The 27,743-nt window shown below is 42.4% G+C and overlaps 1 protein-coding gene across 2 annotated transcripts; it reads left to right on the forward strand.

Moving 5' to 3' along the window:
• Positions 1 to 2,607: 2,607 nt before the first annotated feature.
• Positions 2,608 to 27,112, forward strand: si:ch211-286o17.1. Of its 2 annotated transcripts, none has more exons than XM_046311742.1 (8): positions 2,608 to 2,794; positions 16,217 to 16,336; positions 19,192 to 19,436; positions 19,542 to 19,622; positions 22,576 to 22,696; positions 22,793 to 22,845; positions 24,950 to 25,099; positions 25,570 to 27,112. In XM_046311742.1, the coding sequence occupies exons 1-8, from the start codon at positions 2,707 to 2,709 to the stop codon at positions 25,750 to 25,752; spliced, it is 1,041 nt and encodes a 346-aa protein (XP_046167698.1). In that variant the 5' UTR covers positions 2,608 to 2,706; the 3' UTR covers positions 25,753 to 27,112. The 2 variants fall into 2 exon arrangements, with proteins under 2 accessions (XP_046167698.1, XP_046167699.1); XM_046311743.1 differs by having other exon boundaries at positions 19,195 to 19,436.
• The last annotated feature ends 631 nt before the right edge of the window (positions 27,113 to 27,743 follow it).

Here is a 27,743-nt window from a genome sequence, read left to right on the forward strand (position 1 = left end):
CAGACTATCTAGGTCATGTAGGGGAGAGGCGTTGTGCCGTGAGGTGTTTCTTTATCTGTTTTTTAAAAACAGGTTTGGTGTTTATTTGAGCAAAATGAGATGGAACGGAGTTCCATGCAATAATGGCTCTATATAATACTGTATGCTTTCTTGAATGTGTTCTGGATTTGGGGACTGTGAAAAGACCCCTGGTGGCATGTCTGGTGGGGTAAGTGTGTGTGTCAGAGCTGTGTGTAAATTGACTATGAAAACAATTTGGGATTTTCAACACATTGTTTCTTATAAAAAGAAGTGACGCAGTCGGTCTCTCCTCAACTCGTAGCCAAGAGAGACTGGCAGTATAGTATTTATATCAGCCCTCTGATTACAATGAAGAGCAAGACGTGCCACTCTGTTCTGGGCCAGCTGCAGCTTAACTAGGTCTTTCCTTGCAGCACTGGACCACACGACTGGACAATAATCAAGATTAAACAAACTAGAGCCGGCAGGGGTTGCTTTTTGGAATGTGGTCAAAAAATCTCTTTATTACGGACAAACCGCTCTCCATCTTTACAACCAATGAATGTATATGTTGACAATGACAGTTTACAATCTAAGGTAACGCCAAGTCATTTAGTCTGCTCAACTTGTTCAACAGCCACACTATGCATTACCAGATTCAGCTAGAACTTAGGAAATTATCTGTACCAAATACAATGCACTAAGTTTTAGAGATGTTCAGGACCAGTTTATTACTGGCCACCCATTCCAAAACAGACTGCAACTCTTTGTTAAGGGTTTCGGTGACTTCATTAGCTGTGGTTGGTGATGCGAATGGACACACATGCTTTGTTTAATGCCAGTGGCAGGTCATTGTAACATTTGAAGTGTTTATATTCTTTTAAAACTTTTGTTAGTGTAATGTTTGTTGATTGTTTATTTCCCTTTTGTCTATTGTCTATTCCATTTTCTTTGGCAATGTAAACATACGTTTCCCATCCCAATATAGCCCTTTGAATTTAATTGAGAGGGAGGGATAGAGAACAGAGAGAGCGAGAGACAGAAAGAGCGAGAGACAGCTAGAGAGCGAGACAGCTAGAGAGAGAGAGACAGCTAGAGAGAGAGACAGCTAGAGAGACAGACAGCTAGAGAGAGAGACAGCTACAGAGAGAGAGACAGCTAGAGAGAGCGAGCGAGAGAGAGAAACAGAAACAGATAGAGGAATTTGCCCTGGCACTTCCCATTGCCCTTTCACAGAGGAAAAAGAGTATTCTGTGCATTTACGGTCATCTGAGATGAAGTCATGAGTCAATGGAAACCCAGCAGCCAGTGAATGCCTCTATCTAACAGTAGTGAATGTTTTACTTCTGTGACATGGACGCTGTCCCCCAGCTGTATCCCAATATACCCAGTTACCCATGCTGCCCCATCCAATGCAGCCCCCCGGGACGAGGGCAAAGCTCAGGCTAAGAAGCAGCGAGAGGCCAACTACCCACCTCAGTGCCCCATTGTTTTTCATTGAATGTTACTAATGTGGGTTTGGGTAGGGGGGATGGCTGAGAGGGAGGAAATGGGGTGATGGTAGAGAGGGGGATGGAGGTCAAAGCAGGGACAGGGGACCTTCGGTATCATGTTACAGGCCTGGTTTTTCAAAAACAAAAAGAAAAATGTATAGGAAGGTCTTAAAAACTCCAGTTGGCTTCGACTGCCTTTGGGGGAGGGGAGGGGATTGGAGCTTTTTACAAGTCATTTAGCATACCTCTAACAGTGGTTCCAGATGTTGGATGTGCATTGTATATAAGAACAGAGGAGAAGAACTAACAGTAAACCAAAGATCCACAAGGGGAGGGAGAGGAGTGTTGTGTACCCTGTATGGGTGTGAAAGCTTGAGGCATCTCCAGCAGTGCTTGGCCCTGTTGTGCTGCTGACAAAATCGGATTGGTTGGTGTTGATTGATGGCCTGGATGGGGACATCGGCAGCTAAAACTTGCTGGGATGGATTTAAGTTCTTTAGCATAAGAAGAGGATCACGCCACTGTTTCAGCTAGCACCTTAAAGCTTACCTTACCTTACGGCATCTGCATAAGCCCATTACAGACAAATGGCCCACAGTCTATTGTCCTCTAATACCTTCCATTGTTTGCAGAGTGACTGCTTCCCTCCAAAGCCTTTCAGGAGTCCACAACAGAATCAGACTCTAACTGTGAACATCTCCACTATGAACAATATATGTTACGTTATAGCCACTGATGATGCTAGATGTTTCCTTTTATGACAGGCATTGTAACTTTGAAGTTATTAATTAACCAACATTATCTATATAATACATGTCAACAAAATAAAACTACTCAGAAATATTGGAAGATTTCTGCAGAACTATTTTCAAACTACATTCAACTATATACCAAACACAAGTTTAGAATCCCAACACAAGTCCATTATTTTATTCTTTCTTTTTTTCCCTCCTTCTGCCATGCTCTTTCTCTCCCCCCATCCACCCAGTAAGGCGGGGCCACAGAGGAAGGATTAAAGTAACCAGTGAGAGAAGGGGTGTGGAGTTGGGCCTCAGCGAGGGAGGGCAGCCATATAAAAGTGCCAGAGCACAAGCGGCACTTTATCCGGCCCATCCCACTCACGGTAAGAGGAAATCCTAAACTGGTCTGGTCCACTGGTGCTCCCCTTCTCTCTCACTCACACACCCTGGACGCTCACACAAACAGGAGGAGAATGGCAGTAGCAGCATCCACACAGAGAATGAATGAGACCCACAAAATGCTGGCATTCACTTTGCTTCTCATCACCACCCTCTTTCACGGTAAGTAAAATCTCATACATCCAGACTCCTCAAGCTGAACTTGAAAGAAAGCATGGGAGCGGTCAGGGGTGGGGTTTAGGGGTTGTCTCAGGCTGAACACAGAGATGTTCACGTTATCAACTTTATACTACGGTATCAACATGATTTTCACTTTCATGAAAATAAACCCATGGTTTAGCAGTGTGTAATAATTTATAAATGCAGGATAACTTCATGGAACCCCCCCCCTATGATTCTGAAAGGGTAAAGTTACTTTGTAGCATAACGTAGCAAACAAGGGGCCAATTTGAATATGAAACCTGCAGTCATCATGTAGCTGAATCTTGCATGCACAACCTACACCTATTTATTGCCTATGGGAATGCTCTCTCCAAATTGTACTACTTCTCAACAATGTGACCCTTTCAAGGCCGCGGGTCTGACTTGCTGTACTGCAATATCTGCTATTTCATTGACGATATGCCAATGTTCTACTATAGCTGGGAGAGCTGTGTGTGTTTATAATTAACAGATGGTTGTGTGTGGATGTATGGGGTGGGAGGGGAGGGTGGAAGTTGAGTGAGGAACTTTTGGGTATAAAATGTGGGTGGGAGTTGTGCTTGTGTTGATACAGCAGGGGCCGTAACAAGGCACCCAGGGGTAAAATTATGTCAATTAGAGACTCTCTTTGTGTTCACCTAGAGTGTCGACTGGTCTTGGCAGAATAGCAGCTATTATCTGGACCATAAACACTGGCCACATGCCTGGTGAGAGGGTTAAGTACAAGACTGGGAGGTTTTTCTTGCCATCTCCTTCTGATCTAACACATTTCCAGAAGAGACTACAGTGTTGATTCAAACCAGGTTATCTGTAGTGACATTTCTTAGCACTGAGATGCAGTGTCTTAGACCACTGTGCCACTTGGGAGCCCAAAAAGTTAACTCAAAACATTTGTATTTGTTCTGCCAGCAACACCCAACTGGGGCAGCAGGCTAGGCTAGTGGTTCGAGCGTTGGACTAGTAACCGGAAGGTTGCAAGTTCAAATCCCCGAGCTGACAAGGTACAAATCTGTCATTTTGCCCCTGAACAGGCAGTTAACCTGCTGATCCTAGGCCGTCATTTAAAATAAGAATTTGTTCTTAACTGATTTGCCTAGTTAAATAAAGGTAAAAAAAAAATGCACATCAATTAACATTGCAACAACAACAGTTATTTATGTTCTCACTAATTGCATTAGTCTTTTGCTGTGGCGTGGGAAGAAATATTGACATAGTAAATTGCTTAATCTGAAAGTAATGCAATGTTTATTATATTTATTATAAATGATGTAATTGGTATTGGCAGCACACATCTATTCCTATAAATTGAAGGCAGCTGGTTCTGCTATGATCTGTGGAACACATGCATGTAGATTAATGTTGAAGAGTAAAAATGTTATGTTTCCACATATCTTAAGAGAATCTTGAATCTGACGATTGTGTGGACACATGTTTAATATAATTTACCATTCAATGAAAAGCTGGACATCACAACACCATGCCAAGCTAGCTGACAAAAATGAATGGTAGCAGAATGCCTCACAGTTATCCTAAACAGTAGGAGGGAGAATGCATGGGAGCAAGAGGTGGTAAAGCAACGGGAGAAGCAAGAGGGAGAAAAGGAGGGAAAACAACAAAACAGTCTATAGTTTCCTTAAAGTCTATTTCCTGAGAAGAGACAAGTACTTCTGCTTTCTAACAAAGTCCAACTTACTGTATACCATTTGTTTTATATCCGGATGCTCCGGTCAACTTTAGACATCTGGGAGAGGGCTGTATTATGTAAGCACTGTGCAGAATTACTGTAGTACTGTGGATTAAGTCAGAGCTAAAAGACAGATGTTGGCATAGCTGCAGTATCGTAGTTAAGGTGGAGGGGCTTTTCAGAGATGGGTTTGGAGAATGGATTCAAGAGCTATAGCCAAACAGCAGAATGAGGGGAACTACTAACATACTTTGGCACTCAAAAGTTAATGCAATTGTAACTTTTTAAAGTCACCCCTAAAAGTTAAACTTAACAAAACAGAGTATAAATGGATCTAATTTCAGCATCACATGATGAGAGTAATTTTACATTTGAGTAATTTAGCGGACACTCTTATCCAGAGAAACCAGGGTTAAGTGCCTTGCTCAATGGCACATTGACAGATTTTTCACCAAGTCAGCTCGGGGATTCAAACCAGCAACTTTTCAGTTACTGGCCCAACCACTAGTCTACCTGCCGCATGCATGAATCACAATTAGAGTAGAACAACCTAGTGTTCTCAAGTGAAGTTTCAAAAATTTCGAGAGGTTGTGTTTATAAACAGACTACAAAGGATTTAAGCCATATGCTTGTCCCTGGTTTTAGGAGGCTTACTAGTTTGAGGGAACTCAACCTGACCTCAGGACCTGCAATTATGTGAATCATAGATATTGTTTTAGCAACATCTACTGAACACTCACACAGGAACATGTCCAACAAAGAAGCCACTCCTCTCATAAAGTAAATACCATTATGTCCAGGGCTGAAAACCCAGTCCAAGTCCAGCACCTGTGGAACAGGAACATTTATTTTGTATCTTATAAGGCCTGTAGAAGGACATGTCATCCTCTTTGGGCTCCCGAGTGGCACAGCGGTCTAAGGTACTACATCTCAGTGCAAGATGCATCACTACCGTACCTGGTTTGAATCCAGGCTGCATCACATCTGGCTGTGATTGGGAGTCCCATAGGAAGGTGCACAACTGGCCCAGCACTGTCTGGGTTGGGCCGGGGTAGTCCGTCATTGTAAATAAGAATGTGTTCTTAACTGACTTAACTCGTTAAATAAAGGATAAATAAATATTTGTTTCTGTAAGATTGCTAAATCACACTGTTTCAAGTTGATCATTACCTTTTTGTAGTCTGTTTTATAGTTGTTTCTAACTTTGTGAAACAATCTTTGTGTGGGAGAGTGGACGTGTCTTTCCTTTACTATCTGTGGTGATAAGCAGAATAAACATGGACACTTAACATTAGATAAGAAATGTATCATTCTAAATAGAAAAGCATTCTGTTTATGGTTGAGGGCCAGTCTACGTTTCCAGATTAGTGTCTTGATATTGTCTAGTTTAGTCTGGACATGGCTGTTATTCAATACCACCTCCAGAGGCATGGTAGTAATTTGTCTGCAGGAGATTTGAAATCTCCTTGTGATTCTCTCTGAACTGAATCAATGTCCAAACTTTTACTGATTTACTCCTCCCAGACAGGAACAGTTAAGGTAATGTATACAGCAGTGAACCTGTAACAGACAATCTGTACAGTGAAATACATACACAAGTAGAAACAGATGAGTCCTGACTGAAGTCCCCAGCACTTGGCTGTCATAGCCCCAGGGTGGGATGAGAGCTTCTGACTGAAGTCCCCAGAACCTGGCTGTCGTAGCCCCAGGGTGGGATGAGAGCTCCTGACTGAAGTCCCCAGAACCTGGCTGTCGTAGCCCCAGGGTGGGATGAGAGCTCCTGACTGAAGTCCCCAGAACCTGGCTGTCGTAGCCCCAGGGTGGGATGAGAGCTTCTGACTGAAGTCCCCAGAACCTGGTTGTCGTAGCCCCAGGGTGGGATGAGACCTTCTGACTGAAGTCCCCAGAACCTGGTTGTCGTAGCCCCAGGGTGGGATGAGCCATGGGATCAGCACTGGAGCTTGATTAAAAACATGAGATCCTCCATCCTCTTTCTGGGTTTAATGCCAGGGAAAAGAGGGCTGGGCTGGTTCTGTGACAGAGACAGAGTTTAAGAGAGCAGGTCAGGAGTCTAGAGTTGCAATACTGTGTTCACCTCCCAAGGGACTGAGGTCCAATGTCCCATTCCTCAGCCACTAAAAGTGGCACTTTCAGACGCAAATTCCTCAGTTGTACTAGGAGTGTTGTACTATAGAATCATACACAAGAGAAATCTAAGTGGCTAGAATTGCCAGTAGAGTGAGGTTTCATTCAGCATTGTAACTATTAGTGAGAACAGGACTTCAATACCGAACACAAAAGAGAGGGAGAGCCTAACCTTATGATCACCGTGGAAGAAAATAAATAGTTTCCTGAGAATGTTACCCTGGCTTTGTGCTTTGGTGGCACTGTGTACAGACAACTATACATGGAGGTTGTCAGAGGGGTGTTATGACAGACATGGGTGGGTTATAATGAGGGTCTGACACGCAGGGTCACCCGGTGCCCCTTCTCCCACACACCCCTCCCATTCCTCACTGAGCCACCCTTCACACATATCCTGTTGGAGGATATGTGAGGAACATTCCAAACGTATATCGCTGATGCAAAGAAAATAGATATGTCAGTCCAGTTGATAAAACCTGTCTTGTATAGAGGAGACTCCCTTATTTTAAATATGTGAATTTAGCTTTATAGACAGTGGAAAAAAAGGTTTTGGCTAAAGCAGCATTTTATTTGTGGAATTTGAAGATTAATGAGACAGTTTGTTTTAGAGTTTGCGTGTTTGGCTCTCCTTGTGCAAACACTATCTCACGTGGTTACCATTGCACACTACGTGAGAATTGTGGTCCACTCGTGCCTGCAGACCATTATCATCTCACTAAGCCCTGTGTCACAGACCAAAGCCTACTCTGCCCCTGCCCCTCTAGCAGCAGAGAGGAGTAGCCTACTGTATGGGCCAGTCTGGTTGTATGTTGCTGGCCATGGGAAGACAGGGTCACTATCCAGCTCTGACTGTGGGCATGACGTGTTGCGTTGCATGGGAGGGATGCGCCTGGTGAATGCATATACTTCTCACCTCTGTAGATCCTGGGGATAAGAAGTCCACAACTGGAGGTGGTGGGTGGAACAGATGGGGGGTTGCCTATACGTTAAGCTGGCTTGTTCTCCTCCAAGGCTGCTGCTGCTGCCGGCATTCCCCCATTCAGAACTCCCTTGAGACGAATGTAAGCCGGAGGATATCCAGACCTGTCAATCTTACCATCTGCTGGGAAAATCTCAGAGTAAAGGGTAGTCGAGGCCGGTGGAATAACATCTGGAGCGGAGTGGCTATAAAGGCCGGGGGGGCTGAGGGGTTTAAGTGACGTGGTTCAGGGCTTCACATTAGTGCTCCTTGCAGCACATAAAGAATAGGTAAGAAGAATAAAGAGAGGGGTAGAGAGACAAAAGGGGTCTCAATATAAGGAATGGATGCAGTAAATCATAGACAGGTTAGCTATAGCTGTGGTTCCTGGGTAGAGGGCAAAGGAGAGGTCATCCTGTGAGAATCAGAGGAAGTGTTCTGTCTGATTGCTAACCTCCTGCTCTTAGCGACCTGGCAGCTCACCCCACAAGACCCCACTGTATCCATTACAACACAAACCAAAGGGGATGACTACATACTGGCCCTAGTGTGTGCTCCACAGCTATGCTAAAAGTTATTTACACTTCCCCATTCCCATATAGTGAGGATCATCGGTGATGATTAACAACTATGTCAAATCGTTCATACTGCACCACCAGTTGCCTGAAATTAACATTAACAGCCATATAATGTCATGAAACATGGAGCCCTTAAAAAGCTAATCAAAATGAAGCTAAATGGTATTCAAAGGTTCCTTGCCATGAGATGACTGCTATGTACTGGCATAGCGTAAAACCCCATGGAGGGACATTGAGGGTGTGGGGAGGGGGGGGGTGAGCTCTGGGGCCTCAGGTGCCGTCGTCTCACACCTATGTTTTTTTTTAAATAAATACTTTTGACAGTAACCCTGCCTTTTAGTTTCCACATGAAGCAAGCAAAGTGTTTTGTGTTGTCTACATCTACATGGGTAGAAGATGAGCTAGTCAGACTAGTTTTCATGGATCTTAATTAGCCTATTTCCCAGCGGCGCCAGCAGCAGCCCGCCTCGGTCTAATTGGCTATCAAAGTTTTAAAAACCAGTTAGGTGAATCAGGTCAGACTCGGATGATGGGGAGTGAGTTTGTTTTTCAAGATGGATAAGTAAAGGCAAGAACAAAGTGGTGCACAAAAAAAAAGCAGCTTTATCTGATCAAGCTCGTGCCAACTTACTGAATGTACTTACATCAGTAAAGCTACCACCACCTCATCCTTGACTGACGAAACACCATAGCAGGTGGAAGCTAGCAGCCTAACAGTCCTGACAGAGACCTCACTGCCCGGGCACGCCAATAACAGTGGCCTTGCTTCTCCTCTTCTTCCTCCCCTCAGTTCCTCAAGTGAGAGGAACTCACTGCTTCTTCTCCTCCTCTCCCTGAAAATCAAGCTGATGACTGCCAGAGACACACCCCCGCTCATGAGCGCAACACCCCTTCTATGAACACGGGTAAACGTACGAGTGAAGAGGCGGATAGCCTCGTCAGCGTGGAGTCCGAGTTCCAATCTGTAATATACACTAATGTTGAGTTACACCCCTTTTTCCCCAAGAAGAGCCTCAATTTGTCAGAGTATGCACTCTACAAGGTGCCAAAGCATTCCACAGGGATGTTGGCCCATGTTCTCCAATGCTTCCCACAGTCGTGTCAAGTTGGCTGGATGTCCTTTGGGTGGTGGACCATTCTTGATACACATGGGAAACTGTTGAGCATGAAAAACCCAGTAGTGTTGCAGACACACTCAAACCGGTGCACCTGGCACCTACTACCATACCCCGTTCAAAGGCACTTAAGTATTTTGTCATTCACCCTTTCAATGGCACACATACACACAATCCGTCTCAATTGTCTCAAGGCTTAAAAATATGTATTTAACCTGTCTCCTTCATCTACACTGATTGAAGTGGTTTTAACAAGATACATCTATAAAGGATCATAGGTTTCACCTGGAGCATGTTTCCATTTATATTTACACTCTACCATCTAAATACTGTATATAGCTATAGATAGGCTAGTAGGCTAGACTGCATTGTCTGCATAATGAAACAATCCGTAGTAAGCTATTGTTTTGACAGTGGACTGATTGTATTATTTGGCATTAAAGGGACATTTAAAAAACGTTTGACTTCATATTCATCATCTCCAGCACCAACCCATCATCAACACATGAGAAAATTAGTTTTGTAGTAAAAAATAAAATAGAAGAAGATAAGTGTTTGCTGTGACATTATTTTTTGTTGTTGTGTATTATTATTATTTTTTTAAACTTTTATTTAACTAGGCAAGTCAGTTAAGAACAACTTCCTATTTTCAATGACGGCAGAACAACAGATTTTTACTTGTCTGCTCAGGGATTTGATCTTGCAACCTTTCAGTTACTGGCCCAGTACTCATACCACTAGGCTACCCTGGTGTGCATTGTGTGATTTAAATCAATTATGAGTAGGCATTGCCTACTAAATTCCTACTAATTGGTTGATGATGTCATTATCTTCCTCTATTATTTTTTACTGCAAAACATAGAAACTTGCCATTTTCACATATGTTGATATTGGGGTGGTGCTGGCGATGATGAATATAGGCCTACAGGACAGTTGTATATACAAATGTAAAAATCTATTGGTTACTGATTAGTATGCTGTTTCATTGAAAATTCACTTTACAATCTGCAATGTTTGAATTTCCCACTTGAATTGCTCAACAAGTATATACACTACAGTTCAAAAGTTTGGGATCAATTAGAAATGTCCTTGTTTTTGAAAGAGAAGCACATTTTTTGTCCATTAAAATAACATCAAATTGATCAGAAATACAGTGTAGAGATTGTCAATGTTGTAAATGACTATTGTAGCTGGAAATAGTTGATTTTTTTCAATGGAATATCTACATAGGCATACAGAGGCCCATTATCAGCAACCATCGCTCCTGTGTTCCAATGGCACGTTGTGTTAGCTAATCCAAGTTTATCATTTAAAAGGCGAATTGATCAATAGAAAACCCTTTTGCAATTATGTTAGCACAGCTGAAAACTGTTGTTCTGGTTAAAGAAGCAATAACACTGGCCTTCTTTAGACTACTTGAGTATCTGGAGCATCAGCATTTCTGGGTTCCATTACAGGCTCAAATTGGCCCAAAACAAAGACCTTTCTTCTAAAACTCATCAGTCTATTCTTGTTCTGAGAAATTAAGGCTATTCCATGCGAGAAATTGCCAAAAAACTGAAGATCTCTTACAACGCTGGATACTACTCCCTTCACAGAACAGAGCAAACTGTCTCTAAGCAGAATAGAAAGAGGAGTGAGAGGCCCCAGTCAACAACTGAGCAAGTACATTATAGTATCTGGTTTGAAAAACAGACGCCTCACAAGTCCTCAACTGGCAGCTTCAGTTGCAAAGAAAAAGCCATCTCAGACTGGCCAATAAAAATAAAATATTAAAATGTGCAAAAGAACATAGACACTAGATAGAGGAAGATTGGAAAAAAGTGGTATGGACAGACGAATCTAGGTTTGAGGTGTTCGGATCACAAAGAAGAACATTTGTGAGGAGCAGAAACAATGAAAAGATGCTGGAGGAGTGCTTGACGCCATCTGTCAAGCATGGTGGAGGCAATGTGATGGCTGGGGGTGTTTTGGTGGTGGTAAAGTAGAAGATTTGTACAGGATTAAAGGGATCTTGAAGAAGGAAGGCTTTCACTCCATTTTGCAAAGTCATGCCATATCCTGCGGAAGGTGCTAAATTTGAGCCAATTTCCTCCTACAACAGGACAATGATCCAAAGCACAGCTCCAAACTATGCAAGAACTATTTAGGGAAGAAGCAGTTAGATGGTATTCTGTCTATAATGGAGTGGCCAGCACAGTCACAGGATCTCAACCCTATTGAGCTGTTGTGGGAGCAGCTTGACCGCATGGTACGTAAGAAGTGCCCATCAAGCCAATCCAACTTGTGGGAGTTGCTTTAGGAAGCATGGGGTGAAATCTTTTCAGATTACTTCAACAAATTGACAACTAGAATGCCAAAGGTCTGCAAGGCTGTAATTGCTGCAAATGGAGGATTCTTTAACGAAAGCAAAGTTTGAAGGACACAATTATTATTTCAATTATAAATCATAATTTATAACCTTGTCAACATCTTGACTATATTTCCTATTAATTTTGTAACTAATTTCATGTATGTTTTCATGGAAAACAAGGACATTTCTAAGTGACCCCAAAATTGTCAACGGTAGTGTACATTCTTGCCACCAGCTAGCATTCTATAGCTTCGTGAAACATAAGCATTAGGCTTAATATGAGCAGTAGGCTTGGCAACCGAATATAAATAAGCATGTATCCATTAAAGCAAAGCAATAGGCTACTACAAGCATTAGCACCAAATTATCTGACAGCCTATCGACGGGAAGATACATAGACATTGCAATTTCAGAACCATGGACAACTATCAGAGAGCCCAAATTCTGACTTTGTGGGGCAGTTGGGTTACACCAGTGCTGCCATGTTGAGGTTAGATTATTTTTAAGTGGGTTTGTGTGTAGAACACCTAGCTGATGACTGATGGCTGGTCAGACAGTGATTAAGGCTGATCAGGCTTTAATGGCCATGCTGGCCGGGTTGATAAACAACATGCTCTGTATGGCTCTGTTTTAAACTAAGCAATCAGGTGTTATCAAATAAAATACAATTGTATTCGTCACATGCGCTGAATACAACAACCTTACAGTGAAATGCTTACTTAAAAGTCCTTAAACAGTGATTTAAGAAGTTAAGTAAAAAATAGATAAGTAAAATAACAATAGCGAGGCTGTATACAGGGGGGTACCAGTACAGAATCAATGTGCGGGGGCACCGAGGTAATTGGGAGTGAACAGGGAGTACAGGAGGGGACTGAGCATAAACCCCTGAGGGTCCCCCGTGTTGAGGGTCAGCGTGGTGGATGTGTTATTACCTACCCTTGCTACCTGGGGGCGGCCTGTCAGGAAGTCCAGGGTCCAGTTGCAGAGGGAGGTGTTTAGTCCCAGGGTCCTTAGCATAGTGATGAATTTTGTGGGCACTATGGTGTTGAACGCTGAGCTGTAGTCAATAAATAGCGTTCTCACATAGGTGTTCCTTTTGTCCAGGTGGGAAGAGGCAGTGTTGAGTGCAATAGAGATTGCATCATCTGTGGATCTGTTGGGGCAGTATGCAAATTGGAGTGGGTCTAGGGTTTCTGAGATAATGGTGTAGTTGTGAGCCATGACCAGCCTTTCAAAGCACTTCATGGCTACAGACGTGAGTGCTACGGGTCGGTAGTTATTTAGGCAGGTTATCTTGGTGTTGTTGGTTACAGGGACTATGGTGGTCTGCTTGAAACATGTTGGTATTACAGACTCAGTCAGGAACAGGTTGAAAATATCAGTGAAGACACTTGCCAGTTGGTCAGCGCATGATCGGAGTACACATCCTGGTAATCCGTCTGGCCATGCGTCCTTGTGAATGTTGACCTGTTTAAAGGTCTTACTCACATAGACTATGGAGAGCGTGATCACACAGTCAGCCGGAACAGCTGATGCTCTCATGCATGCTTCAGTGTTACTTGCCTCAAAGCAAGCATAGAAGTTATTTATCTCGTCTGGTAGGCTTGTGTCACTGAGCAGCTCGGGGCTGTGCTTCCCTTTGTAGTCTGTAATAGTTTGCATCCAACGAGAGTCGGAGGCGGTGTAGTACGATTCGATCTTAGTCCTGTATAGACGCTTTTTGTTGTTTGATGGTTTGTTGGAGGGCATAGCGGAATTTCTTAAAAGCTTCCGGGTAAGAGTCCCACTCCTTGAAATCAGAAGCTCTACCGTTTAGCTCAGTGTGGATGTTGCCTGTAATCCATGGCTTCTGGTTGGGGTATCTATGTACGTCACTGTGTGGATGACGTCACTTATTGATGAAGCCAGTGACTGATGTGGTGTACTCCGCAATGACATCGGAAGAATCCCAGAACATATTCCAGTCTGTGCTGGTAAAACAGTCCTTTAGCTTAACATCTGCTTCATCTGACCACTTTCTTATTTCATCTGACCACTTTCTTATTGACCGAGTCAGTGGTGCATTGAAGTCCTCGGCTACTAGGAGCGCCGCCTCTGGAGCGTTTTCCTGTTTGCTTAAGGCCGTATACAGCTCATTGATGCTGGTACTAAAACCTCACTCAGTTTGTGGTGGTATATAGAAAGCTACAAAAAATACAGATGAAAACTCTTGGTAAATAGACTCTGGTTGGCTGGCTTTTTGGGCTGTTAGGTACCTAATACAGAGCTGGTAGCAATATGCACATAGATTATTTACAATGACAGAGAGGTAGCTCGTAAACACAATTCCATTGTCACAAAACACATGTGACAGCTATAACCAACAGTTGCTAGTCTAAGTATACCAGTGTGAGACCTCCTTCAGTACTGTTGACCCACCTGTTTACGTGGCACGCTGAATGTTTTGCACTTGTGGCACTTGCTCTTCATACTGATTTAGCAAGTCCAATCAATGCAACACACTGCATTTATCATACTGCAACAACTGACTATAAAAGTTAAATTCCACAAGTAAACAGGGTGGAAAGACAGTCGGAAATGTCCAACCTGGTGATACAGTAGCTTATCCAAACCCAGCCCAATTATGCAATATTCAGTTCTGTCTTGGACAAAGCTTCTGTGGGTTTAACCAGAAAACGACATTGTGTAACTGCATGGGGAAAAGGCAGGGAGGGAGGAGAGAGTCTTAATGAGATTCACAGAATTTTGGCAAAGCCACGTGGATGAGGTAATGCCGTTGTGTTAGAGGAGAAGGCTACGGGGGGGCAAACGATTGCAGAGCTTTCTTCGTTGCCATAACTATCTCAGTAAACATGTTCAATCTCAGGAAAAGGGGAGTCAGGCGCACAGCTTATTAAGATATTTCATAGCAAGATCTTTGCCCAGTTTAGTTTATTAAACATACACTGCTCTGTATGGTATGCACTGCATTAGCACTGCTCACATGAAATATAGTTGCTGACAAGACTAGAAAATAATATGACAAACTACATTATAAGTTTTGTACTTGATTCAACCCACCACTACAGTACTTGAAAAGATAAAATGACACATCACGTTGTGTAAAACAAGCTTTTACCTCAGAGGGCCTGATAGGTAGAACTATGGCTATTTTCTTAATCAAATTATGATTTCGACATCACTGTGCACCAACAGTTTTAGTAAAGCAGCAGTATATTTCGGCAGGGCGTTCGGCAGTTTAACAGGCTAGCTAGATGGAAACTTAATTCACCTAGATGACTTGATGTTGTGTATCCCACTGACTAATGAGGCTGAACTGTTGTTGGGAGGCACAGCTCTCCCATTACTTCTTTGCATTTGAGAGCTGGGACTGAGATGGTGTCAGTACCAAAGCCCATCAGTCTAAAAGACATGGCCATCGCCAAGTAAGGGTATCAGTGGTCTATCAAGACGCCCAGTCAAAGCACCCACTTACAGGCACATACGGGAACAAGAGACTTGCATACACAGTATGACTTCACCCTGGTGGAGGATAAATGGGTGTTATAATCACACACTGGGAAGACATCCTTACCCTCTTAGCATTGAGCGGCATCTCTCTTATTGCATGACACCTGACAATGAAAGATTTTACAGTCTTCTGATAGTTAAGCATTGAAATATCAAATTCTTCAAGGTTTTAGAAATGACAAGATTGTTTTTGAGAGTGTGAAAGTCTGCAGTTATTATATTTATCTACATAAGTAGCTATGAAGGAGGAAGAAATAATCACATTCCTCGGTCCAGCTGCATAGCTAACTAGGTATGAGGAAATGGATGCACATACTAAGACTTTAAAGAGTAAATTACCCAGAGGCCCATGTATTAAAGCCAGTGTGCTTGCTGCATAGCTCCCATAATGTCTGTCATTAGACCAGAGAGAGATTTCCCCTGGGGGGCTTGTACCCACCATCCCAGCGGGAGTGTGTCAGGGGTCAGGCCAATTTGCAGGCGACAAGAACATTTATTTGCACAGGCTGAGCTGAAGAGTTACCCCACAGTTGGGCTATTAATTACAGTCCCTTCCTTAGTGCTGCATGGAGCCTAATTGATTTCAGGTCAGGCCCTGGAACCTATTAGAGACGGACTGCATAGCTCCAACACAAACACCTCAGTCAAGATTACATTCACAGCCAATGAGATCTCCTCCCCCTGGGATCACTAGTAATACCAGACTATATGGGTGTGGCAGGATTGCTATTAGTCCTGTGAGTCTAAGTGCTAAGTCAAGTCAGTTTTCACACATGCTGTCTATTGATGTGGTGCTATAGACCTGGACACAGGTGTGGGATCAGTTGAACATAGCTCGGAAAGACAATGTCATATAAAGGTGCAGACAAATGACCATGTAGCTTGGTGTCAATGAGAATAGCAGCTATTAAGCTTAGTGAGGTAGAAGACTCTTTCAGAAAGGGACATCACTGCTGTGACAAAGTTGTCATGGTTTCTACAGTATGTGTTTGGCATGCAAGTGTTATAGTGCAAGTTATCCCTTTGTTGTTCTCTTCCAGGTGGTGTAGTTGCACAAGATGAGAGTGAATCAGATGTTGTCACTGGGCCCACACAGCCAGTGGATGTTGCTGAATTAATTCGTGGAGACGACATTGACACCACACAACCGGCAGATGAAGGTAAGAAATGGATCCATTAGAAGATGATCTCCACAGAGCCACTATTGGTGTTGCTGTATTAATATACCGTCCTAGGCTCATCCTATCAGCTTTTTGTCATAAACGTTTAAATCAAGTGGACACAGGGGCGCAATGCACTTCAAATCTGTGGGGACACAAAGTACATGAGGATGTCTGGGGGGTGGTCCTTGCCCCCCCTCCCGAAGTTGGAGAATTTTGCATTTTTCAAACACCTGCAATCTAGAGCCATAATCATTATGTTTAATTCTATTTAAAAATATGTATATGTTTCTGCATATCTAAGCATACAGTTGAAGTCAGAAGTTTACACACAGGTTGAAGTCATTAAAACTCGTTTTTCAACCACTCCACAAATTTCTCGTTAACAAACTATAGTTTTGGCAAGTCTGTTAGGACATGTACTTTGTGCATGACACAAGTCATTTTTCCAACAATTGTTTACAGAAAGATTATTTCACTTAAAATTCACTGTATCACAACTCCAGTGGGTCAGAAGTTTACATACACTAAGTTGACTGTGCCTTTAAACAGCTTGGAAAATTCCAGAAAATTATGTCATGGCTTTAGAATCTTCTGAAAGGATAATTGACATCATTTGAGTCAATTGGAGGTGTGCCTGTGGATGTACATTGCCTTGCGAAAGTATTCGGCCCCCTTGAACTTTGCGACCTTTTGCCACATTTCAGGCTTCAAACATAAAGATATAAAACTGTATTTTTTTGTGGAGAATCAACATCAAGTGGGACACAATCATAAAGTGGAAAGACATTTATTGGATATTTCAAACTTTTTTAACAAATCAAAAACTGAAAAATTGGGCGTGCAAAATTATTCAGCCCCCTTAAGTTAATACTTTGTAGTGCCAGCTTTTGCTGCGATTACAGCTGTAAGTCGCTTGGGGTATGTCTCTATCAGTTTTGCACATCGAGAGACTGAAATTTTTTCCCATTCCTCCTTGCAAAACAGCTCGAGCTCAGTGAGGTTGGATGGAGAGCATTTGTGAACAGCAGTTTTCAGTTCTTTCCACAGATTCTCGATTGGATTCAGGTCTGGACTTTGACTTGGCCATTCTAACACCTGGATATGTTTATTTTTTAACCATTCCATTGTAGATTTTGCTTTATGTTTTGGATCATTGTCTTGTTGGAAGACAAATCTCCGTCCCAGTCTCAGGTCTTTTGCAGACTCCATCAGGTTTTCTTCCAGAATGGTCCTGTATTTGGCTCCATCCATCTTCCCATCAATTTTAACCATCTTCCCTGTCCCTGCTGAAGAAAAGCAGGCCCAAACCATGATGCTGCCACCACCATGTTTGACAGTGGAAATGGTGTGTTCAGGGTGATGAGCTGTGTTGCTTTTACGCCAAACATAACGTTTTGCATTGTTGCCAAAAAGTTCAATTTTGGTTTCATTTGACCAGAGCACCTTCTTCCACATGTTTGGTGTGTCTCCCAGGTAGCTTGTGGCAAACTTTAAACTACACTTTTTATGGATATCTTTAAGAAATGGCTTTCTCCTTGCCACTCTTCCATAAAGGCCAAATTTGTGCAATATACGACTGATTGTTGTCCTATGGACAGAGTCTCCCACCTCAGCTGTAGATCTCTGCAGTTCATCCAGAGTGATCATGGGCCTCTTGGCTGCATCTCTGATCAGTCTTCTCCTTGTATGAGTTGAAAGTTTAGAGGGACGGCCAGGTCTTGGTAGATTTTCAGTGGTCTGATACTCCTTCCATTTCAATATTATCGCTTGCACAGTGCTCCTTGGGATGTTTAAAGCTTGGGAAATCTTTTTGTATCCAAATCCAGCTTTAAACTTCTTCACAACAGTATATCGGACCTGCCTGGTGTGTTCCTTGTTCTTCATGATGCTCTCTGCGCTTTTAATGGACCTCTGAGACTATCACAGTGCAGGTGCATTTATACGGAGACTTGATTACACACAGGTGGATTGTATTTATCATCATTAGTCATTTAGGTCAACATTGGATCATTCAGAGATCCTCACTGAACTTCTGGAGAGAGTTTGCTGCACTGAAAGTAAAGGGGCTGAATAATTTTGCACGCCCAATTTTTCAGTTTTTGATTTGTTAAAAAAGTTATCCAATAAATGTCGTTCCACTTCATGATTGTGTCCCACTTGTTGATTCTTCACAAAAAATACAGTTTTATATCTTTATGTTTGAAGCCTGAAATGTGGCAAAAGGTCGCAAAGTTCAAGGGGGCCGAATACTTTCGCAAGGCACAGTATTTCAAGGTCTACCTTCGAACTCAGTGCCTCTTTGCTTGACATCATGGGAAAATCAAAAGAAAATTGCCAAGACCAAGAAAATACTAATTGAGTGTATGTAAACATCTAACCCACTGGGAATGTGATGAAGGAAGTAAAAGCTGAAATAAATAATTCGCTCTATTATTATTCTGACATTTCACATTCTTAAAATAAAGTGGTGATCCTAACTGACATAAGACTGGGAATTTTTAAACTGATTAAATGTCAGGAATTGTGACAAACTGAGTTTAAATGTAGTTGGCTAAGGTGTATATAAACTTCCGACTTCAACTGTCTGTATCCTCCTGACTGGTGGTTATTTTATGCTTGATAGCCTGAAATGGCTTTTGGTAGCTAGTTATGAGGTTGGGAAATTGGGAACTTCTGGCCTAGCTAAAGACAACTTCATAAAATTGCTAGGTGGCTAGTAGTATTACAGAGAAACAACAACAACAAAAATAATAATAAAATCTGAGGGGGCACGTGCCTCTGTGCCCCCTATGGTCATGATGCCTCTGACTGGACATAAAACACTAAGAAAGAGACTTTTCTTTTCTTTTCAGAAGCAGATAAACCCCAAGTCCAGATCATTGTATTCCCCAGTATTCCTGGCCTGGATCTGTCAGGCTTCTTACATGACACCACAGCAACTCCAGTCACCAAGGGGATAGTGGAGACCACAGACATAGGGGAGGCCACAGTGGAGGCTGGTGAAGCAGGAATCACAGACCCAGATGACAACCAGGAGACCCAGGCTCCCCAGCAGTTTCAGACCTCCCAATCCAGTGACACTGTGCTCATCCCAGAGGTGAGCCTCGAGTTCAGTGACAATGCCATCCAAATCGCCAATCCAAGTTCAGAATGAACGATACACACACTAGTCTAACTGAAGTGGTCTGGTGTCTCTCTACAGGCTGATGTGATGTGTGTTGATAAAGAAGCTGTCCAAGACAGAGATGCAGTGAATCTGAAACTCAAGGCCTCATCCAGCTGTGTAAGTAATGAGCACACCACATGTACACACACACACACACACACACACACACACACACACACACACACACACACACACACACACACACACACACACACACACACACACACACACACACACACACACACACACACACACACACACACACACACACACACACACACACACACACACACACACACACACACACACACACACACCTCACTAAAGGTAAAGCCAACTCTTCGGGATGTGACATACAGGAAACCCTCACAGCAGTGTCCACTTCAGTTCAAACTGTATCGAGGGTAGTTTCAGGGTTAAAAACGTTAGCGGAAGCTGAGAGTCAGAGTAAGATGTTATAGATGACCGACTCCTGAGGCATAATCATAGCAAATTGCCACTTTCAATTTGCCCCTTATCAGACCAGTGCACATTAGCTAAGCAGGAAATTCCTATTCATTAAGCTACAGTGATTAAAAAAAAATCTCCCGTGGGCAGTGAACAAGAAGGCTAGTGACACACCAGCCCTTCTCCTCCCTAGTTATGCCTGCCAGGTGAGGAGGGGGAGCAAAAAGAGTTTGTTACAACCCAAAACATGCCTACAGGAGAGAAGAAGAGGGAAGAACGTGTTCAAACTGTTGGTGTGAAAGGTGGAAGGCGGTGGTGGGGATACTGTTGGAGCGTGTGTACAAAAGGGATTCCTCAGCGTCTTGGGGCAATGGCTGCTGGGCTAACAGGAATTCCGCTCTGTGCCGGCCAGGGAAGTGAAGGGAAGTGGCGTCTCGCTTTCCTCAACTGTGTCTGTCTGCCAGGCTGCCTGTCGTCTGGAGCTCCAGCTCCGCTGATTTCAGTCGAGATAAAATTGTATTAAATAATGCCCTGAAATAATGGAGTTCTTGGTGATATCACACATCAAGAGGCATGTGGGGCGGCAGGGTAGCCTAGTGGTTAGAGCGTTGGACTAACCGGAAGGTTGCAAGTTCAAATCCCCGAGCTGACAAGGTACAAATCTGTCGTTCTGCCCCTGAACAGGCAATTAACCCACTGTTCCTAGGCCGTCATTGAAAATAAGAATTTGTTCTTAACTGACTTGCCTAGTTATATAAAGGTAAAATAAATAAAAAATGTGTAAGAGTCTTGAATGGGACTTAGCTCCCCCCTCTCCATCTAGGCCTGCATGGGAAAGCCCCCTGCAGCATGGCATGTAATCAGTGACACACTCACTCCTACACCAGGCTATGCTTTATGACTTGATTGGCTTCATCTGGGTTAGACACCACATCCCATTTGTGAAGATCCATGTATGTTTCCAATTATATGAGGATCATATATACTGTAGATGGGTTTTTAAATATATATTTTTCAATTATAAACAAATTACTAAATACTTAAAAAAATTATAGAATGGAAACATCTTGAAAATGTTAGAAAACCCGCCATGCTATGCACTGACTACACAAGACAATAAAGCATCAGGGGCAGGACCCAAGAGACTGCATCAGGGATCAAGAAACAGCTGAGAACGACGTGAATAAAACGGTTTTCAACTTAAAGATGAGAATTTGTGTGCTGTACATGCACTGTATTGAACATGCTCTGAGTGCCGTAGCAGATGAGGCCTTGAGAGCGATCCTGTTTCCTTAGCTTTGTAAAGAAGCCAGCTGTCCTATCTGGGGCTGGGATCAAAGGTTTGAGCAGAGCCGTCTGTGAGTGCTAGTGGCTGTTTTTGGACCATGTTAAATAGGGTGGAGTATTGCAAGGTTGTGATATAATTTATTGGGTTGAGGGAGAGGGATATGGGAGGGGGGTGTGGCCCTTTTGTGGTGTACATTTCCAAAGACCCATAGTTGAAACTGTGTATTCATGAGAATGTATACCACATTTAATTTCTGTCTACACATTTCATTTCTGTGTGAACACATTTCTGTGTGAACACATTTCTGTTTGAACACATTTCTGTTTGAACACATTTCATTTCTGTTTGAACACATTTCATTTCTGTTTGAACACATTTCATTTCTGTGTGAACACATTTCTGTTTGAACACATTTCTGTTTGAACACATTTCATTTCTGATTGAACACATTTCATTTCTGTGTGAACACATTTCTGTTTGAACACATTTCATTTCTGTGTGAACACATTTCTGTTTGAACACATTTCTGTTTGAACACATTTCTGTTTGAACACATTTCATTTCTGTTTGAACACATTTCATTTCTGTGTGAACACATTTCTGTTTGAACACATTTCTGTTTGAACACATTTCTGTGTGAACACATTTCTGTTTGAACACATTTCATTTCTGTTTGAACACATTTCATTTCTGTGTGAACACATTTCTGTTTGAACACATTTCATTTCTGTGTGAACACATTTCTGTTTGAACACATTTCTGTTTGAACACATTTCATTTCTGTGTGAACACATTTCATTTCTGTGTGAACACATTTCTGTTTGAACACATTTCTGTTTGAACACATTTCATTTCTGTGTGAACACATTTCTGTTTGAACACATTTCTGTTTGAACACATTTCATTTCTGTGTGAACACATTTCTGTTTGAACACATTTCTGTTTGAACACATTTCATTTCTGTGTGAACACATTTCATTTCTGTGTGAACACATTTCTGTTTGAACACATTTCTGTTTGAACACATTTCATTTCTGTGTGAACACATTTCTGTTTGAACACATTTCATTTCTGTGTGAACACATTTCTGTTTGAACACATTTCTGTTTGAACACATTTCATTTCTGTGTGAACACATTTCATTTCTGTGTGAACACATTTCTGTTTGAACACATTTCATTTCTGTGTGAACACATTACTGTTTGAATACATTTCTGTGTGAACACATTTCTGTTTGAACACATTTCCTTTTGAACACATTTCTGTTAACTAGGATGACCAGGTTCAGCCCCAAATTCACATGCTTTGTTATTAATCCAACTGATATTTCCACAGGAGGAGACCAGGTCTAAAATTGAGAGTGTGTTGGAGCACCTGTGTGGAGACGACTGTAAACTGGAGGTCTACCAGGAGGACAACTCCAATGAAATCCTGATCTCTGGCCAATGCATAGAAGGTTGCTTCCCTCTTCTCCTTTTTAATGATGTGGGATTATTCTGTTGAGTGTCTGGTGTTGAAAAAACATTAACCAAATCATCATCTCTACTTACAGCTGATGCAAAAGGAATGGCTGAGAAGTTCAACAATGACAACATTAAAGACAAGGTAGAGTATCACTTCTCTCGATTCAGTATTCCAATTCCCCATACACATATGACGTTCACATAATTCACACCACATACACTTCATGAGAAAGGCATTATGATCAGTCTCCATTGCTGTCACACCCATAATAAAAATGCTTTAATTTGTGCACTGTGGTAGGTGAGACACAATGCTGATTCGGCTCCTTATCTAACCATTGTGAGATAAACACCACTGTGAGACACTCCTCCACCAGACAGGAATCCTCACTCATGGCTCCAAGCTGCCGGGAAGATGCTGTATGACAAACAGAAAAGAATCCCCACTTTGCTGTCAGCTGGAATTCATTTATGTTCCCGGTGGAGATGGGGTTGAGTGTTCCCAATGGGAATGAGGAATGGGTGTTTCCTTCTCATGATTCAACCTGGTTGTCCCTTTGACACTGGACATACTCTGTGCTCCACCCCTACAACCCCCCTAACTCTGCCCTGCCGCGTTAAACAGTTAAGTGAGCTGCACCCGTCCACAATCTTCTCATTATGTTGGCCAGTTAGTTCAATGGCACCTTTGTGTTTAGATACTGCTCTGGTCTGAAGGGGTGTAGGGCAGGGATCATTTACTAGATTCAGCCGGGGGCTGATTTTTTTTCTTGAGCGGATGGTCAGGGGCCCGGAACATAATTACGAATCGTTTGTAGACTGCAAATTGACTGCAAGAAGCCCAAACAGATAGTATTTGACTAAAACATAATCATTTCAAACCTTGCTCACATACTGTATATCTCTCAATTATGCGTGGGAATACTTTGGAACAGATTTCCCAAATGAAAATCACTTGGATTTGCTGGTGTTTTTAAAGTGTTTTATGTTCCACAATTAAAATAAAAAATGACAATCTGAAATAGCTTTATATGGGCCACACCCAAATGCTGGTTTAGAGAGAAGCATGTGGAACTGCCTTCCTTTGGTGTCTTCTTTTCACTATCATTCATCATAGTTATCGTATAAGCTAACCTCAATCTCCTATCTGATTGACATCAACATTCCTAACGTCAGCCAAGATACTTAAGACCTCCTCAGACAAAAGGGATATATCTCTATTATGTGTTCGAGCTGATTTGCTGGTGTTTTTACAGTCTTTTATGTCCAATAATTAAAATTGAAAAAATTGTGGGCTGCCAGTTGGGGAACACTGGTGTAGGGAGATGCTGGCCTTTTTCCACTCAGTTGGATCTCTTGAACTTTATGCTAGCCCAGGCCACATAAAGCCTGAAATCCATCCTCTACAGTCTGGGCTAAAATAGCCTGATACAAGGAGGCATTAGGGGCACTGCTATTCATCCATCCTCTACTGTCTGGGGGTAAAATAGCCAGATCCAAGGAGGCATCAGGGGCACTGCTATTCATCCATCCTCTACTGTCTGGGGGTAAATAGCCTGATCCAAGGAGGCATCAGGGGCACTGCTATTCATCCATCCTCTACTGTCTGGGGGTAAATAGCCTGATCCAAGGAGGCATCAGGGGCACTGCTATTCATCCATCCTCTACAGTCTGGGGGTAAAATAGCCTGATCCAAGGAGGCATCAGGGGCACTGCTATTCATCCATCCTCTACTGTCTGGGGGTAAATAGCCTGATCCAAGGAGGCATCAGGGGCACTGCTATTCATCCATCCTCTACAGTCTGGGGGTAAAATAGCCTGATCCAAGGAGGCATCAGGGGCACTGCTATTCATCCATCCTCTACTGTCTGGGGGTAAATAGCCTGATCCAAGGATGCATCAGGGGCACTGCTATTCATCCATCCTCTACAGTCTGGGGGTAAAATAGCCTGATCCAAGGATGCATCAGGGGCACTGCTATTCATCCATCCTCTACAGTCTGGGGGTAAAATAGCCTGATCCAAGGATGCATCAGGGGCACTGCTATTCATCCATCCTCTACAGTCTGGGGGTAAAATAGCCTGATCCAAGGATGCATCAGGGGCACTGCTATTCCTAGTGTCAGTAAAGCATCTAAAACAAGACAATGCAGATTACATACCACTATAATTCACATAGGGTATAACTTCAAAGTACAGCCTGAATTCCTTATATTATTATGTGTATTACTCTCCTTTTCTCTCTAGATTGATTTTGAGGAGGCTGTTCCCCGCTGGGGGAAGAAATCCAAACTAGTACTGGTCTCCCTGCTGCTCACTGGACTGCTCCTGGCTATTCTTCTCATCGCAGGCTACTACCTGAAAACCCACCGCCCACCACCCAAGGGAGCAAGACTGGTGAGTCAGAGTGGCCTTGACGTGAGAGAGACCCATAGCAAACTAATACTGTGTACAGGACCCAGTTTACTGGGAAGATTGGGTGGGTCTTGTTTTCACAATCATTTATCATAGGCATCGTAGAAACAAACCTCAATGTCCTCATCTGATTGACACAAATATTCCTAACCTCAACCAAGATAGTTAAGACCTCCTCAGACAAAAGTGACACGACTCTCTGACTCCACCATTCGTGTTTGAATTCCATCATAGGGAGAAAGTGATTGCTTTTAAATCCTCTCGTCATCAGGCTTCACCTTCAACTTTACCTTCCCTTCCGTACACATATACACGTTTGCTTTTCTGAACAACATACAAAACATATTATTCCTTCAGTTAAATCTGTACTGTATCACAATAACACTTATTGCCAAGCCCAACCTACCATCAAGGTTCCTCTAATCGAATCTCTATGGTTCCTCTGCCCATAGGCTGAAGAGGGTTTTCAGGTGTATGAGGAGAACCAGGCCAACACCCTGGTGTCTGTGGCCCCTCTGCAGTCACAGGAGCCCCTGGTGAAGCCCACCAGCAATGGGGAGTTTCCTGAAAGCCAGCCACCACCCAACAACGGCCAACCTGCCACCCAGACCTCGGTTGCTGACACTGAGATGTGAACGAGCTCTGAATTACATCCCCAACGCCCCATTTTCATTCCTCCTGCTCACCATCATCACCACATTCCCAATCCCTCTCTCCTCATAGTGTACCTGGGGATACAAGACTCTAACACTAAACAACAATTCAATATCCAAGCCCACCTCACCTTTCCCCATGTAACCCTTGACTTCCAGGATGATGACAATGATGAAGATGATGACTATGACGATAATGACGAGGCCTGTAATGTGAAGAGAAGAGATTGTGATCACTGGCCTCTAACAGGTTTCAGTGGTGGTAGTGAAGGAGCCTAAACACTGAGTTTGGGGGACTGGACAGCAGGTTGAGACTGCATTCCAAAAACAATAATTGCTGCAAGAAATTAACAAGAAATCACCAAAATTGATCATTTGTGTTGCTGTTTCCAAATTCATGTATGAAGCACAGTATATTCGAATTCTTAGTCTTTCAGATCTCAGATGGACTCATTTGAATTAAAAGGGTAATCGTAGTTTAAAGTATCGCTTGTATGATCTGGTGTGATCGTTTGCTTGAACCTCCTGTTTGAGGTAAAAAATGACATCTGGGTAACAGAAGCGGAGAAAGAGTGATACATGGAGATTATTTCAACCATTGAAGAGATTTTAATAGGCAGCTTTAAAATGGGTATCAATGTGATTGGCTAGTGCAGAGATCAGAGTTGAATCATGTTGCCTTTTATCAAGGCCTATCATAATAGTTGTGTGAGATGGGCTGCTATATGTTTGTTTCATAATTATGTAGGCCTACACTCTTAGAAGAAAATGTGCTATCTAGAACCTAAAAGGGTTCTTCAGCTGTCCCCATAGGAAAACCCTTTGAAGGTAGAACCCTTTTGGGTTCCATGTAGAACCCTTTCCACAGAGAGTTCTACCTTGAACCAAAAAGAGTTCTCCTATGGGACAGCCAAAGAACCGTTTTGTAACCCTTTTTTTCTAAGAGTGTAGTGTGTCACAATTTCCATCACGACGAACATTATATTGTAGTTGTTTAAAAGTTTTTTTCTGTTCTGGCTCAGCACTGTGTCTTTGAGAATGTTGAACCAGGTAGACTAATCTTATCAAATCCGAAAAACAGACATAACCTGTCGGTTTTGTGTGGCGAAGCACTGCCTTTAAATATCTACAAAATCCCTAGTAACATGTTCAACATTCCCAAGGCCCTTTAAATGTCCTTAATAAATCAGTTCATCATGAAACATCAGTTACATGGATGAAAGATGTATTTTTGCTATTGTTTTTTGAATGACTGATTGTTTTCATACAATACTGCATGTGTAAATATGCCTACTTTCTCTGTTAGAAATATCTGTGTGCCCTATACATTTAGTTTGTGTCATTGTTGTTACTGTTTCTTTGTCTACCTGAACAGGTAACACTAGCCTGATCATGTCACATAGCATGGCACACATACAAACTTGCATCTCTTTATAGACCCCACACAAAGAAAATTTAAATTTATTATGATTCCTACAGCTGTTTTGGGCCTTTCATCAAATCCAACATCTGATCTTGGCTTAAATAAACCAAATGATTAATATGCTATTGAAAAAGTTTAAAACTGCATACAGTTTACTGTATTAATCAAATCACTTTGATATCTCAAAGTACTGTACAGAAACCCAGCCTAAAACCCCAAATAGCAGGCAATGCAGGTGTTGAAGCACGCAGGTGTATTAACAAGCATTGCCTGATGAACTGACCCACGTATGTAAAACAATTGGACTCTGACATTGTATTCTAGTCATGTAAAGCATATTTATAGCAATACCACCCTAGACATGATCATATAACAGTCACAAATGTTTGCTTATGGTCGTAGAGACATTTTCAAGGAAACAACATCAGTGGAGTATTAGAACGTGCAAAATATAAACTGTTGCTACTACTGAGTCCATACAGAAATAGAACAAACGTATTATTTTGGGAACTGACCAGCATCTGAAGCACAGCATAGTGAATAGATAAAC

Source organism: Oncorhynchus gorbuscha, linkage group LG18 (genome assembly GCF_021184085.1).
Source record: "Oncorhynchus gorbuscha isolate QuinsamMale2020 ecotype Even-year linkage group LG18, OgorEven_v1.0, whole genome shotgun sequence".
In the NCBI taxonomy this organism is placed as follows: Eukaryota; Metazoa; Chordata; class Actinopteri; order Salmoniformes; family Salmonidae; genus Oncorhynchus; species Oncorhynchus gorbuscha.